The sequence below is a fragment of the Elephas maximus genome, chromosome 21, assembly GCF_024166365.1.
Source record: "Elephas maximus indicus isolate mEleMax1 chromosome 21, mEleMax1 primary haplotype, whole genome shotgun sequence".
NCBI classification, from domain to species: Eukaryota; Metazoa; Chordata; class Mammalia; order Proboscidea; family Elephantidae; genus Elephas; species Elephas maximus.
Genome location: NC_064839.1, coordinates 34249351 through 34267883, shown reverse-complemented (window position 1 = coordinate 34267883; position 18533 = coordinate 34249351). Strand labels below are relative to the sequence as shown.

Sequence of the window (18533 nt, the reverse complement as noted above, 5' to 3'; positions counted from 1 at the left end):
AATGGCATAGGTTCAGACAAACAAAAATTTTATACTAGAAGTCAGGAGTTAGCGGCACTGGCGCACTGAAACTGCCCAGAATGGCCTTAGTTTGCAGGCTCTAGCTCTCCTCGAGGCCCCACGCGCCTTATGTCATCCACTTGAAGCCGTTCCATCACAGTCTGAAGCCATGTCTTAATGTCCTCTTCCTTCTCGTTGCCCTCCTCTGGCAAGTCAGTCACGGGAATCTGGAAGGCCTGGCTCATGTAGGTGTTCAGGGTCTGAGTGTCCAGACTGGGGTCAATGTTCATCAGTGCTTCCCGCAGCTTGCGTGGAGTTATCTCATTATAGCTGTGCCATAAGGAGAGAGAGACAGGCCTTGACCCCTCCTCTGTACCCCCAGACCTGAGGGTGTCCTTCCTGCTGGGCTTGAGCAGTCTGTAGTGCCCAGCAGCATGCTCAGTGCAGAGGGAGACCCATGGGCTTGAGATGCCACCCTGTGACCCCGCCTGCAAGACTCGCCTATGGCTGAGTGGGCCTGAGAACCCCAAGGTCACTCACAGATCCTGGCCCAGCTCCTGCTTTAGTTCCTGCAAATACGCCTCCTTCTCATCCACATACTGTTCCCACAGCTTCTGAACAAAGGGGTCACTCTGGCCCTCGTCGTCCTAGGAGGAGCCACAGGGCAGGGTGAGGGCACACTGGCCAGAGTCCAGCCGAGGCTAAGGGTAGGGGCCATGAACTTTCCTGGATTCCCCCCAACCCACCCACCTCCATAAACAATGAGCGGTAGTTGAGCAGGTCTGCATTGCTGCTGTTGGGATGCCAGCCCCCTGCCTCCATCAGTTCCTGAATTTGCTCTTCCTTCTTGAAGGGGAAAGTACTCTTGAGGATGGTGCTGTGAAGATACATGAGGGCCAAAAGGGGCCTGGTTGAGGCCTGCTCACCCACCTCCCTATCCCCTCCACTGCCAACCTTAGCAGTGCTTAAAAAAAAGCAGCAAGTGCTGAGACTGTGGCCCCCTTCCCACCAGGCTCCTCTTTTCCCTGCACACCCAGGAGCCTGGGGAGAGGAGGTGTTGAGCAAGAGTTTGGGGTGGCCTGGCCTCACCTGAACTGCTCCATGGATAGGAGTCCCTCATTCTGACTGTCAACACTTGTCATCTCCTTCAGCAGCTGTGCTATTGTCTCCTTCTGGTTGATATACACACTCTCCTTCATCTACAGGGAGGGAAGCCTTCATTAGTTTCCTGGAGTAGTGGGCGCAGAGCTGAGCTATGCTGGAAACAAAGGCCTGTCTCTGTTTCCCTGAGAAAAGCAGGTGGGAGGCCAGGTCCAAGCTCACCTTTCCCATCAAGACTGCATAAAACTGACTCATGACCTCGTTGGAGCGGAAGAGCTTGATATTTTCAAAAATGGTGTAGGCCCAGGCCATGGCATCAGTGGGCCCAAAGCGACGCTCCAGGAAGTTGAAGAAGAAATCTGAGAATCTCTCCTTCTGTATGGTGAGAGGAAAACTCCTGAGTTAGTCTGTGCCAGGTTTGGTTGGCTCTCCTCCCTGCTTCCTAGCACCTTAAGGGAATCCCCTGGAAGACTCTGGAGGCCAAGCTGGGCCAAGGGGCCTAGTGAGATCTGACCTGCTCCTCAGCAAGACGTTCCTTCCAGGTATCCTTGAGGAGGTTTACCACCTCCTTCTTTGTTGGCTTCTTGTTCTCCACAGTGCCATCGAACCGAAGAAAAGGGGGGATGGCTTCCCCGTAGCCCTGGAAGGGAGTGTCAGCTCATCTCTGGGCCCATCTGTTGTCCCACCTTCAAGCAGGCAGGGCCCTACATGGTTCCTCCAGAACCCCAAGCCTCAACAGCAAGGCCTAACTGACTCTGACCTCAAGTTTTCCCAGCCCAGAGACTTCCTTACCAGACCAGGGAAGAAATCTTTCTCCCGGAGCAGCCCCTCGCCTATCTCCTCCAAGAGCACGTCCACCAGCTGGTCACTGTTCTTGCCCTCGGCTAGCATTTGCCAGCGCTCTGGGCCTCCAGCCACCACATCTGCAGGCGGGGAGAGGGAGCTGGAGTCCCAGTGAGGCAATGGAGCAGTCCCTCGAGCCCCACCAGCCATAATTACCTTCACACTTGGTCCAGTCGGGCCGCGGCGTGGAGGTGCGCTGGATCTCCTGCAGCTCGGCATAGAACTGGTCCCGCTCCTTCAGCGTGCTCATGTGCAGCTGCAGCAGTATCTCATGCTCCTTGCAGACTTCTTCATAGTCAGCTCGCAGGCTGTCTAGCTGTGGGCAAGGTGATTGGTCCCTGTTACCCCCCTGCCTGCCTGCCCTACCCTGCCTGGCCCTGCCTGCCTGCCAGCACCTGCTCCTGCAGATCCTTGTTGGTCTTCTCCTGCATTTCAAAGTCCCTCCTGGGTACCACATCTCCAAAATTGGCCTTCATAGTGTTGAGTTCCATCTGCGTGCGTGTCAGGTCTTGCCGGGTCATCTTCAGAGCCAGTGTTAACTTCATGGGGTCCTCCCCCCAGATCCCTGCCAAAGGGCCCACCAGCTCATGTCACCTTGGCTCTGGGGTCTGTGACCCAGGACAGGGCTAGAGTGGCCCACAGGATGTGCCCCAGGTCCTCCTGCTCTTCTTACTTGGGGTCCCTTGGCTCTTGCCTACAGTGCAACCAACCTGGGGCTTCAGGCTTATGTAGAGAAGCACAGGCCATGGGGTACCTCGCCTGTCCCCCATACAAGAAGTCTAGGCTGCCTCAGCTGCCAGCAATGTTTCTAATTATGATTCTCAGTCCAGCCCAGAAGACCCATAGCCCAAGGTAGAGAAAGGGACATCTTCCATTGGGAATGGGCATGGGATGGGCAGATATTAGAAGAGATGGGTGAGTGGGAGTGAATGGTGAGAGTTAGACTTCTCTCCAGCACCTCCTCAGGGAAGAGAAGTCCACCTGGAGCTTACCTGGAGACTGGGCTAGTGACATGTCCTCCCGCTGATAGCGTAGCTCGTTCAGGTCTGTGATGAGGATCTTGCGGGCATCTCGCTCACTAAGATACCGCAGGTACTCCTGAGCCAAGTTCTTCCTCAGTTTGGCCACCTGTTGGGAAGATGGCTGTGTGGTCTGGGGCTGCCTCTGGACTCCAGTATATAGCTAGTTACTACAGGGGATGGCATGGATGCTGGGCAGCCCCATCAGAACTCGGAAACTGGGAAGATGGAGGAAAGATTTTGGCCATCCCTGAGAATCCAGCAAAGGGCCAATCTTCCAAAAAGCCTGGCAGCCAAGCAGCAGGGCTCTGCTGGCACTCAGGACCACACAGAGCCAGGTCCCAGCCAAGCAAGAGGGCAGGGTGTGGTGGTAGCAGAAACTCTGGGGAAGGTGTAGCCTAGTATGTCACTCCAGACAGAAAGGTAGAGGAGGTTAAAGGGTCACCTTGGTGCCCAAGGCCTCAAGGTCACCCCTGGGGTGGGGGTAGGGCAGGAATTCAGGGAGCCAGTTACTGCACCCCATTCCTCATTTACCTCGCTCTGCAGTGAAACCTTCTCCTCATTCTTCTTGTCAATGAGTTTTAGCAAATTCATCTTCTCCTTCTTGAGCATGGAGATTTCATATCTCTCCTCAGCCCGCATGGCTAGGATTCTCTCATTGCAGTCCTCATTCACAGTGACAAGCTTAGACTTCAGGGGCTCCAGAGCCCGGATCTTCTCCCTCTGGTGGGCTAAACAGAGGCAGTAGGGCAGTAGGGGGCTCCCTTTGGGCCATGGAGAATAACTAGGAGACATAGATCCTAAGATCGTGGGTAAGCGGCCACATCCTTTGCCAACTCCAGGAGTCTGTGCACACTGTGTTCAAATACATGGACCCTGCTAAAGCCATTTCTGCCCTTGCTTTTAAATCAGGGGCAGAGTTCAGATGAGGCCTTTTTCCATGGCAGCCTTTAGTACTACAGCCCCGCCATACCCTGAACCTCCTGAGCCTGGCCAGGGGAGGGGGGCATCCTCATTTCCCAGAGGGACTCACTCTCTCCTGGGGTTTACTCTCAACAGGAAAGGTGCTCTATTTCCTACAGATACTTCCCACTGTGTTTCCTAAGGACAGGAGGTGATTGGTACCCTGGGGTGCCCTCTCACAGAACGGCATGAGCAAAAGGCCTGAGCAGGGCTTGGGGACCTCAAGGCCCAGTTAGTAGCTGCCCCAGTCCTGTTGTGGGGCCCCAGAGGGTCAGAGTAGGATCCTCTCCGTCCCTTCCAGGCTGGAGGCAACATCCAGCTCCCCTGACTCAGGTGGGGAAACTGAAGCAAGGGAGCTGTCTTACCCAGCATGACTTCATACGCATTCTTGATGGAGGACAGCAATGGCTTATATGTTTTGAAGTCCTCTATGAAGAACTCAAAGATCTCTCTGTAAGGCTGGCAAGGAAAGTGAACCTGTCACCTTCTGACTCGTAGCTGCTATGCTACCCTTGGTGGGGACCTGTATCTTTACTTTGCTTAGAAGTATTCCAGCAGGAGGCTGCCAGGCAGCCCACATTCAAGTCAACGCGTTGGGCTCCAATCATGTCTCTCCCAGCCAGGGGGCTATGGGGCAGCTCTGCCCTCCTTGACTGCTCTCAGGAGGCCTCTCTGGGGTGCTGTCTCAGAGCCCTGGCAAACCACACTGGCCCAGGACCTCCCTTCTGTACCCTAGCCCCTCTCCAGGCAATCAGCCTCTTATCTTCCAGGCCCTATGACTCAGTTAGCTTCTCATCTGCACCCCTCCTCATCTTAGAGCCCTGTGGGGGCAGGAAGAGATCGAAAGTTCTAATCTGGTATCTAACCACCAAGTAGGGGTATGGTTTCCTGTCCCACTTGGACCCACAGAATGTGTTTGGCGGTAGCATTGTCCACTGGGATGAGCGCAGGTTTGGTAATAAGGCCTGAGTTTGAATCCCAGCCCCATCACTTCACAGCTATCTGCCTTCTCCAAACTTCTGCTTCCTAGGTGGGGCGGGGTGGGGGGGTACCTTCTGCATGTGAGATCATATGTAAGGCACCAGCCCAGGGCCTGGCACACAGCTGCTACTCAATTAATGCTTCAGTCAGTGAGTAAGTCAGAAGTCAGGGAGTCCCCGTCTTTGTCCCTGTTTGAGCAGTGAATTTTGGTGATTCCCTCCCTAATATGTACCACAATCTAGGTGGCAAATAAATTTCTCTTGCTTTTTATGTGTCTGGGCTGGCTCCTCAAGCTTGGGGCTGTCCTTGGCTGGCAGGTGGACACTGTAAGAACACTGAATACTGGCTTGCCCAAATGCCAGTGTTCAGGCTGCCTGGGGGCTCGGAATCGCAGAGCTGGAGGGACTGGAGACAGTATCTGGAGACCTGACTCAAGTGGGGAAACAGAAGCCTCAGGAGAGTTTTGGTTCTGTACCATATCCTTGTTCTTCTCACTGGCTTTGTCAGAGGACATGCTTATCTCACCGGGAAGGAGACCCCAAAAGTGCTGGGAGAGGCTGGTCTCTCTCTCCTAAGGGTCTGAGTACCTACTCCTGGTGGGTGAGGTATCCTCCTAACCTCCTCAACTTTCCCACAGTTTATTCTGTGGCTCTGACCTGCAGTCTCAGCTCCTGGGCAGAATCCGTACTCAGGTCCAGTAGGAGAAGCTCCTTGCGCAGGTAGTTTTCCAGCTGCTCCAGGTACCTTGGTTTGGCAATGCCCAAGGACTGCTGCTGCCAGCTACTACAGGGGATATGCTGGGCTGAGATAAGCACCCCATAGGGTCCTTGCACCCTTGGCTCAGTGCTGCGCACACCCCTGCTCTGTCTGTCAGTCTGATGCCCAGTCTCTATTAGCCTGCCCCCCATCAGGCTGGCCTGTGCTTACCCTGCTCGCTTCCGGTAGTCCTCTGAACAGGGCTTTCGGTTTGGCAGAATGGTCTGGCCACTGGCGTACATGGGCCATGGGGACAGGTGGCTGCCCATGTAAAACTGAGAAGGCTGCAGGAAGGCATAGGTGGGGTTACCATGGCAACACCGCTGTCCTCCCCAATGCTCCTCTCTGTCTCCCCTCCAGCCCCAGTGTTTTTTACCTCTTTAATATGGTTCATAATGATTGTGGGCCCCAGAAGGGGCTCGGGTTAAATTCCATATCCGGATCCTAGGAGCCCTTTCAAGCTAGCAGTAACTGGTTCCTAACCCTACCGGTGTGGAAAATGCCATCTCTTCGGGCTCTTTTTTGCATGGCCCTTTCTGTTGCATTCTGCTAATTATGTATGTGTTTCATCTCAATCTTGGGATCACTCATTTTTCCCTAAATATTTATGGAGGACATACATTAGGTCTTGTGCTAGGTCCCAGGGAGGACTCCAGCCTCTTGAGGGGGCTCTGGATTACCCTATTTCTGTACACCCAGAATCAGTGGCACTGTACTTCACACTCTTAAGTAGCATGAAGCAATACTGTGGAATAAATATATGAGGAAGCATAATAATTTAGCATGCATAAAAGGCAAAATATAATTTGGTTCCTTAGTTTGGAAGTTTAGGGTCATGGTTTCATGGGACATCCCAGTTAATTGGCCTAATAACGTGTTTCGTGCTTCCGTTCTACCTGTTAGTTCACTGCATAGTGCCTGGGATTTTAAAAGCTTGCAAGCAGCCATCCAAGGTACAATTAGTCTATATGCACCTGGAGCAACAGAGGAAGAAGGAGAGCCAGAAATAGGAGGAAGATATGGAATGTGTGGCTGGTTGCCTCCATGAACAATTGTTTCCTTTGCTATGAGACCAGAAGAACTGGGTGGTGCCTGGCTACCACTACAGAACATTTTAACCAAAGAGATTCCATAGAAGAATGCTGGTCAAAAGGGGGGAAATGTAGAACAGAATTTAAAGTTCTCATGGAATCCAGATTCTCTGGAGACATGGAGGCTGGGTGAACCCCTAAAACTATTGCCCTGAGATAGCTTTTAAATCTTAAACCAAAAATATCCCCTGAAGTCTTCTTAAAACCAAACAGTAGTTTAGCTTAACTAGTAAAGAAGGTCTGACATAGCATTGTGCACTTTTAAGATCTGTCTATATGAGATCAAATTGATAAGAGCAACTCAAAAAAGATTCGATGGTAAACTTAGGGGGTAGTGAGTTTATGTTAACAGGGGAGGAATAACTTAGAAAAGGAGGGTGAGTATGGTTGCACAACTCAAAGAATGTAATCAATGTTACTAAATTGTACATGTAGAAACTGTTGGTGTATGGTTTGCTGTACATATTCTCAACAACAATAAAATAAATAACAGAAGGAAAAAAAGGTATAATACAAACTACAATGTTACTCATTGAGTTTATCTGTTTGTACATGCTTTTCCCTGGTTCAAAAATTCCCTAACTAGTTACTCTTAAGATGTCAGGGGTTCTCCCTGATGCCCTTACCAGGCTGGAGCCCCCCCTTTCACCTTCCCATCACTATATCCATCCCATGTCACTGTAATTCTACAGCTAAGACCCTTCTTCTCTCATTGACAGAGAATATGTCTGTCTTATTTACCACTGTATCCCCAGTGCCTGGCATATAGTAAACAACAACAACAAAACAAACAAACAACAAAAAAAAAAACAGTTGTTGAGTTGATTCCAACTCATGGCTACCCCATGTATATCAGAGTAGAACTGTGCTCCATGGAGTTTTCAATGCCTGATTTTTCAGAAGTAGATTGCCAGACCTTTCTTCCAAGGCACCTCTGAGTAGACTAGAACCTCCAACTTTTCAGTTAACAGCTGAGAATGTTAATCAATTTTACCACCCAGGGATAAATAAAAACACAAGGGGAAAAAAAGAGAGAAAATGAAACATCATCATAGTAAAGAGCTTAAAGTCCATCTATCAGAATATAAGCTACATCAAGCAGAGAAAGTGAAAGACACTAACCTCAAGAGTGATATAATTGATAATGATAGATGAACAAATTTATATAATGTATTAAATAGAAATAAAGAACAAGCTTTTTTTATAATTTATTTTGTTGTTGTTGAGAATATATACAGCTGAACATACACCAATTCAACAATTTCTACATGTACAACTCAGTTACATTGACTACATTCTTTGAGTTGTACAACCATTCTCACCCTCCTTTTCTGAGCTGTTCCTCCCCCATTAACATAAACTCACTGCCCCCTAAGTTTACTATCTAGTCTTTTGAGTTGCTCTTATCAGTTTGATCTCATATAGATAAAAAAAAAAATAGATAGATCTTAAAAAAGCACAAAGCTCAAGTCAGGCCTTCTTGACTAGTTAAGCTAAACTATTGTTTGGTTTTAAGAAGACTTCAGGGGATATTTTTGGTTTAAGATTTAAAAGCTATCTCAGGGCAATAGTTTTAGGGGTTCACCCAGCCTCCATGTCTCCAGAGAATCTGGATTCCATGAGAACTTTACAATCTGTTCTACATTTCCCCCCATCTTGATCAGGATTCAAGAACAATCTTTAAACGTATACAAAAAACTAATTATAGGTCACAGATAAGGTCTTAAGACATTTTCAAACCCGAAAATACCTTGCATTTGCTGATAAATGTAATAAAAATAGGAATTGATAATAAATTCCTATTTATTATCAATTCCTATTTGAGTTTATCTGTTTGTACATGCTTTTCCCTGGTTCAAAAATTCCCTAACTAGTTACTTAAAATACAACATGTATAGAAATAAGGTACTTATTTCTGATTACTTAAAATACAACATGTATAGAAATAAGGTTATATGTTCAAAATGTTTGGGACATAGCCTGAGTAGCACTTACAAGGCATTTATTTTACTTGCTTATAATACTTTCAATACTGAGAAAGTCTTAAGGAACTGTACCCCTGGTTGCTTGAAAAGGAAAAGAATGATCGATCTAAAGGAAAGCAGGAAAATAATAAACAGGAAATAAGAGTATCAATGTACAAATTGGAAAAACGAAATAAGTCAAATTTGAAAATCAAATTAGATAAAATTTTTTGAACGACTATCAAAATTGATGTGATTTTTATAAAAGTAACCATGGAAAACACCTGGGAAATCGTCAAAGAAGCACCCTAGCGAATTAATGATGTTTTTCAGTGTCAAAAGGCCAATCTGCGTGTTTTGTCTGCCGTTTTTACCCGGAGTTTACGTGATAGCCCTACTTTGACCGTGGAGGGGAGTGGAAACTGGAGAACCAGCGGTTAACGCCGCCTGTTGGCCCAGTTATATAAGAGCTGGGGAAGACCTTAGCCAGAGGGAGGCTGGAAAAGTGTTCCTGGGCACTCTATGCTTTCTGCTGTCCCCTGCAGGTGAAAACGGGAAGTGAGGCCCCGGGGGAACAGTGGGTGGAACAGTGCCCCCTGGGGGTCGAGAAGGACGGTCGGTCAGGCCGTGCAGAAAAAAGAAAAGGCCCGCCACAGACGCGCCCAGTAGGTGGCACCTGAGAGGGATGGGGAGGGGGTGAGTGCTAGCCCCAAGTCAATAGATCTTCAGAAGAAGTCTGCATTGTCTCTCTTTCCCTCCCTGGAGTCGGGGTCCCGGTGCTCCCAGGCTCACAAAGCGTATGACCCATGTGTCCTCAAATCCTCCACAAAAGGCACACTCACGCAAGGAAAACCACCACAGCCCATGGTGCTCCACTGTGAGCTGGTGTTAAAAATTTGCTCAAGTGTGTTTCATTGTCTGTGAGATTTAGGCAATGGCTGTTTGTTGATTAGATAACAAGAATCAACAAAAGACCAAAAGGTGCTTAATTTTTATGTAAAAACTTTAAAGAACAGGAATGGAGGAGGGACCTTTCCTGAGGCTGGTAAAGGGTGTCTGTTTCCAAACCAGTGCCAACAATGTGATGGGGAAGCATCCCTTTACTCTTGCCTTCACACACCTACCCACAAGCTCTCAATGTATGCTAGTCACTCAAGTACCCTACCAGGCACTGGGTCCACAAAGGCAAAAAGATACAGTCACAGACCTGAAGGTCCTTGGTGGAACTGGTGTGAACATCTCAGCACCTAGCACAGTGGCTGGCACCTGGCCAGCTTGGTGAAGAAGTGAGGTATACGCGAGAATGTTGAGCTGCAGATGGAAGGTGCCTGTGGGCCAGGGAGCTGAGTCCCTTTCTTCCTGGGAGATCTGGGAGGGCTTCTTAGAACAAGTGGGGCCGGAGTGCACACACACACACACCAGAAGCTAGTTGGCTTGGTTTCTGAGAGGCATACTCCCTGACCAGGGAAAGGCAGCTCTGGTGGGTATGTTTTAGATGTGTGGTGCTATTGGGCTGCAGATAGGGTCGAGGGGGTGACATCTGGGGTTCCAACAGCATATTACCACTCACCGGTGTCCTCCGTTTCTGAGAAAGCTTGCGTTTCTGGATACTCTTACCTTCCTGGACAAAGGAGTCATTTATGGTCACTACTGAAGGTCGCTGGTTTGATCTGCATAGAGAAGGGGAAGGCTGTGGTGGATGACAGGTATGAGTGGGAAGAGCCCCCTCATCTTCTGGATCCTCAAAAGATGGCCTCCTTTCCCCCCAGAGCCAGGCTGTGGGTCTTCCAGCACTGCCTCCAGATTCCCAGAGATGCTGGCAAACAAGTGCCTGGCCCTGGGCCCAAACCACTTTCCTACCTTCGCAGAAACATTCTCCTCATCACCAGAGTCTCGGCAAATCCTGCAGTAGCAGGACACCCCCACCATGAGCCCAGAGAACCTTCTGCAGGCCTATACTTCTGTTTACTGTGCTCAGCTGTAGCCGCAATGATGGTTTCATGTACATGACTGTGGCACACTCTAGGGGATTCTCTTTCTAAGGATTGTCTTTCTGAGTCTATTTCAAATCCCTTCTACACAAGATTACGGTTTTCTAAATCATTCCTGTGATGGTAACAGTACCCTTTCTCAAGCCTGCTGCCTGGTTCCTGTAGAACTCATTTTAGCTCTGGATAAAATCATCAAATTGGTTAACTAACTCTCTCTTCTTGGGGACCTTTGTAGGCTTTCCCTGTCAAGGCAGCAGACCCTGAAGGATTAGAGTTTAGGTGAGATCAAGATTTTTGTACTGGGAATCAGTAGAAGGGGAAATTACATGCTTACTGAGTGCTTATTATATGCAAGAGTGTGACAAGAGTTTCTCTTGTTCTGCCTAAATGCTCCCAACAATGCTGTGATGTGGGCTGTGTTGCCTCCATGTCTGACAAATAGAAGCTGAGGCCCGGAATGTTAAGGGCCTTCTCTGAAATTCCAAAGCTAGAAATGTACTTATCCAACATTTTTGTTCTAATTCATATTCTCTGTGGTCTTCCTGGCCAATGGACCTTGTTGTTGTATTCTTTTTGAGGCTGCACCCGGGTTTAGGCAGGAGCTACCCATGTGGCCATGGGAGACACCTGGGCTGCTTAGAGTCAGCCCCCATTGGACATGAGTCTTCCAGTGAGTGAAGAGGCAGTTTATTCCCATGGCTAAGAGTTCAGGTTCTAGAGTTTGACAGAGCTAAGTTCAAATCCTATTTCCATCACTCATCTCTCCAGGCTTCTATTTCTCCATTTGTAAAAATGGTGATGTTACTACCTCATAGGGTTATTGTGAGAGTTAAATGTGGTATATAAAGTCCTAGTTGTTTTTGTTAGGTGCTGTCAGGTCGGTTCCGACTCATAGTGACCCTATGCACTACAGAACGAAACACTGCCTGGTCCTGTGCCATCCTCACAAATGTTGCTATGCTTGAGCCCATTGTTGCAGCCACTGTGTAAATCCATCTCCTTGAGGGTCTTCCTCTTTTTCATTGACCCTCTACTTTACCAAGCATGACGTTCTTCAGGGACTCATTCCTCCTGATAACATGTCCAAAGTATGTGAGACATAATCTCGCCATCCTTACTTCTAAGGAGCATTCTGGTTGTACTTCTTTCGAGACAGATTTGTTCATTCTTTTGGCATTCAGTGGTGCCAAATGGTATATTCAAAATTCTTTGCCAACACTGCAATTCAAAGTCATCAATTCTCATTCAGTCTTACTTATTCATTGTCCAGCTTTTACATGCACATGAGGTGATTAAAAACACCATGCCTTGGGTCAGGTACACCTTAGTCCTCAAGGTGACATCTTTGCTTTTCAACACTTTAGAGGTCTTTTGCAGCAGGTTTGCCCAGTGTGATGCATCTTTTGATTTCTTGACTGCTGCTTCCATGGGTGTTGATTGTGGATCCAAGTAAAATTAATCCTTGACAACCTCAATCTTTTCTCTGCTTATCATGATGTTGCTTATTAGTCCAGTTGTGAGGATTTTTTGCTTTGTTTATGTTGAGGTGTAATCTTTGATCTTCATCAGTAAGTGCTTCAAGTCCTCTTCACTTTCAGCAAGCAAGGTTGTGTCATCTGCATAATGGAAGTTATTAATGAGTCTTCCTCCAATCCTGATACCCCGTTCTTCTTCATATAGTCTGGCTTCTCAGATTATTTGCTCCACATACAGACTGAATAGGTATGGTGAAAGGATACAACCCTGACTCACATCCTTCCTGACTTTAAACCACGCAGTATCTTCTTGTTCTGTTGGAGCGATTTCTTCTTGATCCATGTAGAGATTCCTCATGAGCACAATAAAGTGTTCCAGAATTCCCGTTCTCCACAATGTTATCCATAATTTGTTATAATCCACACAGTCAAATGCCTTTGCATACTCAATAAAACACAGGTAAACATCTTTCTACTATTCTCTGCTTTCAGCCAGGATCCATCTGACATCAGCAATGATATCTCTGGTTCCACGTCCTCTTCTGAATCTGGCTTGAATTTCCAGCAGTTTCCTGTTGATATACTGCTGCGGCTGCTTTTGAATGATCTTCAGCAAAATTTTGCTTGCACATGGTATTAATGATATTGTTCGATATTTCTGCATTTGGTTGGATCACCTTTTCTGGGAATAAACATAAATATGGATCTCTTCCAGTCGGTTGGCCAGGTAGCCGTCTTCCAAATTTCTTGGATAGATGAGTGAGCACTTCCAGCGCTGCATCTGTTTGTTGAAACATCTCAATTGGTATTGTCAATTCCTGGAGCCTTGTTTTTGCCAGCACCTTCAGTGCAGCTTGGACTTTTCTTCAGTATCATCAGTTCCTGATCATATGTTGCCTCCTGAAATGGTTGAACATCAACCAATTCTTTTTGGTATAGTGATTCTGTGTATTCCTTCCATCTTCTTTTGATGCTTCCTGCATCAATTTAATATTTTCCCTGTAGAATCCTTCAGTATTGCAACTTGAGGCTTGAATTTTTTTTTATTTTTATAATTTTTATTGTGGTTTAAGTGAAAGTTTACAAGTCAAGTCAGTCTCTCACACAAAAACTTATATACACCTTGCTACATACTCCCAATTACTCTCCCCCTAATGAGACAGCCTGCTCTCTCCCTCTACTCTCTCTTTTCAAGTCCATTTCGCCAGCTTCTAACCCCCTGTACCCTCTCATCTTCCCTCCAGGCAGGAGACGCCAACATAGTCTCAAGTGTCCACCTGATCCAAGAAGCTCACTCCTCACCAGCATCCCTCTCTAACCCATTGTCCAGTCCAATCCATGTCTGAAGAGTTGGCTTTGGGAATGGTTCCTGTCCTGGGCCAACAGAGGGTCTGGGGGCCATGACCACTGGGGTCCTTCTAGTCTCAGTCAGACTATTAAGTCTGGTCTTAGGAGAATTTGGGGGTCTGCATCCCACTGCTCTCCTGCTCCCTCAGGGGTTCTCTGTTGTGTTCCCTGTCAGGGCAGTCATCGGTTGCAGCCGGGCACCATCTAGTTCTCCTGGTCTCAGGATAATGTAGTCTCTGGTTCATGTGGCCCTTTCTGTCTCTTGGGGTCGTAATCACCTTATGTCCTTGGTGTTCTTCATTCTCCTTTGATCCAGGTGGGTTGAGACCAATTGATGCATCTTAGATGGCTGCTTGCTAGCATTTAAGACCCCAGACGCCACTCTTCAAAGTGGGATGCAGAATGTTTTCTGAGTAGATTTTATTATGCCAATTGACTTAGATGTCCCCTGAAACCATGGTCCCCAAACCCCTGCCCCTGCTACACTGGCCTTCGAAGCATTCAGTTTATTTGGGAAACTTCTTTGCTTTTGGTTTAGTCCAGTTGTGCTGACCTCCCCTGTATTGTGTGTTGTCTTTCCCTTCACCTAGAGTAGTTAACTACTATCTAATTAGTGAGTACCCCTCTCCCACCCGGCCTCCCTCCCCCTTCTTGTAACCACAAAAAATGTTTTCTTCTCAGTTTAAACTATTTCTCAAGTTCTTATAATAGTGGTCTTATACAATATTTGTGCTTTTGCAACTGACTAATTTCAGCATAATGAGGCTTGAATTTTTTAAATAATTTTTATTGTGCTTTAAGTGAAAGTTTACAAGTCACTCCCTCACACAAAAACCCGTATACACCTTGCTACACACTCCCAATTATGCTCCCCCCCAAAAAAAAAATTTTTTTTTTTTTATTGAGACAGCCCGCTTTTTTGCTCCACTCTCTTTTCGTGTCCATTTCGCCAGCTTCTAACCCCCTCCACCCTCTCATCTTCCCTCCAGGCAGGAGGTGACAACATAGTCTCAAGTGTCCACCTGGTCCAAAAAGCTCACTCCTCACTAGCATCCCTCTTCAACCCATTGTCTAGTCCAATCCATGTCTGAAGAGTTGGCTTTGGAAATGGTTCTTGTCCTGGGTGAGGCTCGAATTTTTTTATTCAGTTCTTTCAGCTTGAGAAATGCTGAGCGTGTTCTTCCCTTTTGGTTTCCTATCTCCAGGTCTTTGCCTGTGTCATCATAACACGTTACTCTGTCTTCTTGGGCCGCCCCTTGAAATCTTCTGTTCAGCTCTTGTACATCATCATTTTTTTTTTTGCTTTAGCTGCTCGACATTCAAGAGCAAGTTTCAGAGTCTCTTCTGACATCGATTTAGGTCTTTTCTTTCTCTCATGTCTTTTTAATGACCTCTTGCTTTCTTCATGTATAATATCCTTGATGTTATTTCACAACTCGTTGGTGTTCGGTCATTAGTATTCAATGTGTCAAATCTATTCATGAGATGGTCTCTAAAATTTAGGCGTGATATACTCAAGGTCGTACTTAGCACATAATATATGTTCGATACACTTAGCACATAATCTATACTTAATACAAAATGACTGTTACACTAATGATAAACTTCCCCTGCCCTTGGTGTTCTTCATTCATGTAACGTCCTCATTGGGCTGACAAGTCAGCCCGGATTCTGTTTCTCCACCACTGCTCCTGTGGGGCTGGAGCCCCAGGCCACTGGACAGAGGCGAGCAGGAGGTGCAAAGGTCGGGACTAGATGCCGCCTCCCTCTCCAGAAGTACTCAAGTTCTCTTCTCCACTGTCGGCCCAGAAGGCGCCTACCTTGGGAGGGGCGTAAAGCTGCAGCACTGCGACTGCGAGGAGGCCATGACGCCTTGGGCGGTCGAGCAGCCAGCCTCCATGGCCTACCGTAGTGTACAACCCGTCGCCATGGCGACTGCCGCAGCGGCCCGGCTTGGGGGCGGAGTCAGGATTGCGCTCACCACGGCCTCGAGCCCGGCGTCCGCGGCCTGGGAGGAAGGCCAAATAGCAAAAGTGAACTCGGGATCGGGAGCTGGTCCCCTCAAGAGTTAGTCACTGCAGCGGATTTGACCCTAGGTACCAGAACAACTGAGGCAGTGGGATCACCGGCGACCATGGTGGAGGGAGGTGAACCGAGAGGCTGGAGCCCCTTTGGTGGCGGGAATTGTAGTTTTCGGTGTTCCGAAGACTCGGTTGGACAGACTTACGGCTGAGCAGGTTTACACTACATCTCCCAAAGTTCCATAGCAGCTCGACTTGGGCCGTTCCTGACAAGATCTGCATTTTGGGATATGAAGTCCAAAATGTGGCAAGGCGTGGCCATGTCCAAAGAGAGGTGCTGGACTCGGACTCAGTTTCCCTGCGGCCCCGGCAGACTCGTTGGCTATTGGCTGGGCGGGGCGGATCTGGTCCCGCTCCTCCCCGCCCCAGTGACACAATAGCAGCTCCCTCCAAGATGGCGGCGGCGACGGCGGACCAGGGAGCTGGGAATCCGCAGGCTGGAGACACCTCCGGCGGGGGTGCGGGGGGCGGTCTGCCGTCCCCGGGGGAGCAGGAGCTGAGCCGGCGCCTGCAGCGCCTGTACCCCGCGGTCAACCAACACGAGACGCCGCTGCCGCGCTCCTGGAGTCCCAAGGACAAGTACAACTACATCGGCCTCTCCCAGGGCAACCTCCGCGTCCACTACAAAGGTATCGGCCACTCTGGCCACGGGAGAAAAAGCCTGGAAAGTCTTTTGGACGGTTGCGCTGTCCGGCTCCAGTCCCATCACATCCCTTCCCCGGCCTGGGTGCTCTGGGTTGGGTCTTAGTTGCGGGGGGCCCAGGGTGGTCGGGCTGACCAGGCCGAGGGTGACTGCCTGATTTTCTCTGTCCTCAAGAAACTCGAGGTCCAGAGAGCTGCAACAGGTGTCCAAACCCAGTGCTGGGCTGGACCTTCCACCCGAGGGCTTCCCTGCTTGATCAGCTCTAGCTGGGTCTTTCAACACTTCTTAGTTTCAGGAGTGCCTGAAGAAAATTATGGTCACATTTCCACCAGTAGCCAGATGCCCATGGGCTTGCTCTCCTGCCAGACATCTCAGACGGGGCCTCTCTTACCTTTAAGTGAAGATTTTCCAGGGTGGACCCCTCTTCCTGCTGGTCTCCTAGGTGGGCTGCCTGTATCCTGAAGAGACTGCCAGTAGCACTGGGAAATCTTTCACATGCACCTACACTGCTTGTACGCTCATTTTTGTTTGTATGGGAGACAGTTTCTCAGGCAGGGCTGCTATTTTCAAGAGGAGGTGAACCAAGGGTGGGAGGTTTACATGGTTGCTCAGCTGTTGTCTAATTATCCCTTGAACCTTGTGAGGGATTCCTCTGGCCATGGAAGTGTGAGCCTTTGAGCTTTTCTGAAGTTGCCGTGGATCAGTGAAGAATGAGGCTTCAATTTGCATTTCCTTCTGCTGAAATTTTTTCCTTGCCCTCTCTGCTTAGGTCATGGCAAAAATCACAAAGATGCGGCCTCAGTGCGGGCCACCCACCCCATACCTGCTGCCTGTGGCATTTATTACTTTGAGGTGAAGATTGTCAGCAAAGGAAGAGATGGGTAAGCCCCTCATTGCCACTGTCTTTTCCCCAACATTGACTTGTCAGAGATAGAGATCCCCTGGCTAACACTTGTAACTAATGTGAGCTGCTAAGCCACATTTGTGTAGCCAACTATCTGTGTAGTCATGGGTCTGGGCTGCAGATGGTTCAGTGGTGGACTGCCTCTGTTTCTTGACTGTGGCCATGGCCTGGTCTATGTAGTAGGCCTTGATAGTAAGTAGGTGGATTGGGGGTGGAGGAGGGACTTCTTTTTGGTGATGATGCAATGAGATACCTCACAGGTCAGGGAAACAGTTAACAAGTTTACATTAACAATTCAGTGACCAGAATGGGGTTTCCCAGCTAGAGTATGGTGTCTGTGACTTCCCTCCTTTTACACCCTTGCCACGTTCAAGTTTCCTTTTTATGGCATTTAGTCGTGTGGGGGCCCTAGTAGACTTCAGAGAGATAGTAGAGGCTTTGCAGCATTTATCAAAGCTGTGGCAGTCTCTGGCCTGTCATCACAGGGTAAACAGCATGCACATGGTCAAAATCAGGTGACCTTGCTGCCTATAAACTTGTTTTTCATTCCAGAAACTTGAACACCAGTTGGACCAGCTTTGGGAAGATCCTCATTAAAGTCAGTGTTAGGGAGACTCCCTATTTTAGGGTGACCTAAACAGACACAGAGGAGCCCTGGTGGTACAGTGGTTGAGTGCTCATCTTCCAACTGAATGCTTGGCGTTTCGAACCCACTAGTCACTCCACATGAGAAAGATGTGGCATTCTACTTCTGTAAAGACTCACAGCCTTGGAAACCCTATGGGGCAGTTCTACTCTGTCGTTTACGGTTGCTATGAGTTGGAATCAACTCAATAGCAACAGGTTTGGACAGGTATAGGAAATCAGAGGGAATACTAGAGGGAGATTTTTCAATTTTTCCTTTTTTTCTCCCAGTCTCTCCTTTTTCCAGTGATTGTGACAAAGCAGGTGTTTTAAGTTATGAAATAACATGATTGCAGCTGCTTTGGAAAGGCTTTCCTCATCAAGTCTTAGGTCTACTGCGAGAAGTTTGCCAACCCTACCAGTGACCTTCGTGCCGACCCTGAGTGTGTATTCTCTAGCATTCAGAATACTTCCTCTCTCCTAGGGACAGTCCCCCTTGTGGCACATGCAAAATGGCCAGCTAAAATCTGTGCCGGACGCAGGACTGCCAGAGTCAGAACCTTGTCTGCTTCCTCACAGTGACGTTGTCATTTCCCTGCCTGGGAGGTCTGTGTGGCTTTGGATAGGTCTTGGGGCTTCAGTCTCCTTGTTTGCACTGTGGGGAGCTAGGCCAGCATCTAATCTGCCTTTTAACCCCAGAATGCTGTGATTCTGAAATTCTGATAATGGGAATATATTGCATATTTCACT

At 48.3% G+C, this 18533-nt stretch overlaps 2 protein-coding genes across 3 annotated transcripts in view; one reads left to right on the top strand and one right to left on the bottom strand.

Moving 5' to 3' along the window:
* Positions 1-86: 86 nt before the first annotated feature.
* Positions 87-15817, bottom strand: TSNAXIP1 (translin associated factor X interacting protein 1). 2 transcript variants are annotated; one of them, XM_049864052.1, is made up of 16 exons: positions 15352-15817; positions 10289-10388; positions 5835-5947; positions 5564-5690; positions 4292-4385; positions 3498-3694; positions 2937-3072; positions 2340-2509; positions 2101-2260; positions 1894-2024; positions 1616-1741; positions 1324-1476; positions 1090-1199; positions 751-877; positions 541-647; positions 87-330 (listed from the first exon to the last, which is right to left on the bottom strand). In XM_049864052.1, exons 1-16 carry the CDS (start codon positions 15429-15431, stop codon positions 87-89), a joined length of 2175 nt encoding a protein of 724 aa, XP_049720009.1. In that variant the 5' UTR covers positions 15432-15817. The 2 variants fall into 2 exon arrangements, with proteins under 2 accessions (XP_049720009.1, XP_049720010.1); XM_049864053.1 differs by having other exon boundaries at positions 5564-5687.
* An 83-nt stretch (positions 15818-15900) lies between these two features.
* RANBP10 (RAN binding protein 10) overlaps positions 15901-18533 on the top strand; it is a 73794-nt gene continuing 71161 nt past the window's right edge. The window contains exons 1-2 of the mRNA XM_049863968.1: positions 15901-16241; positions 17025-17136. Of these exons, the coding sequence (XP_049719925.1) occupies positions 16007-16241; positions 17025-17136 (347 nt within the window). The 5' untranslated portion in view covers positions 15901-16006. The remainder of the gene's footprint in view (positions 16242-17024; positions 17137-18533) is intronic.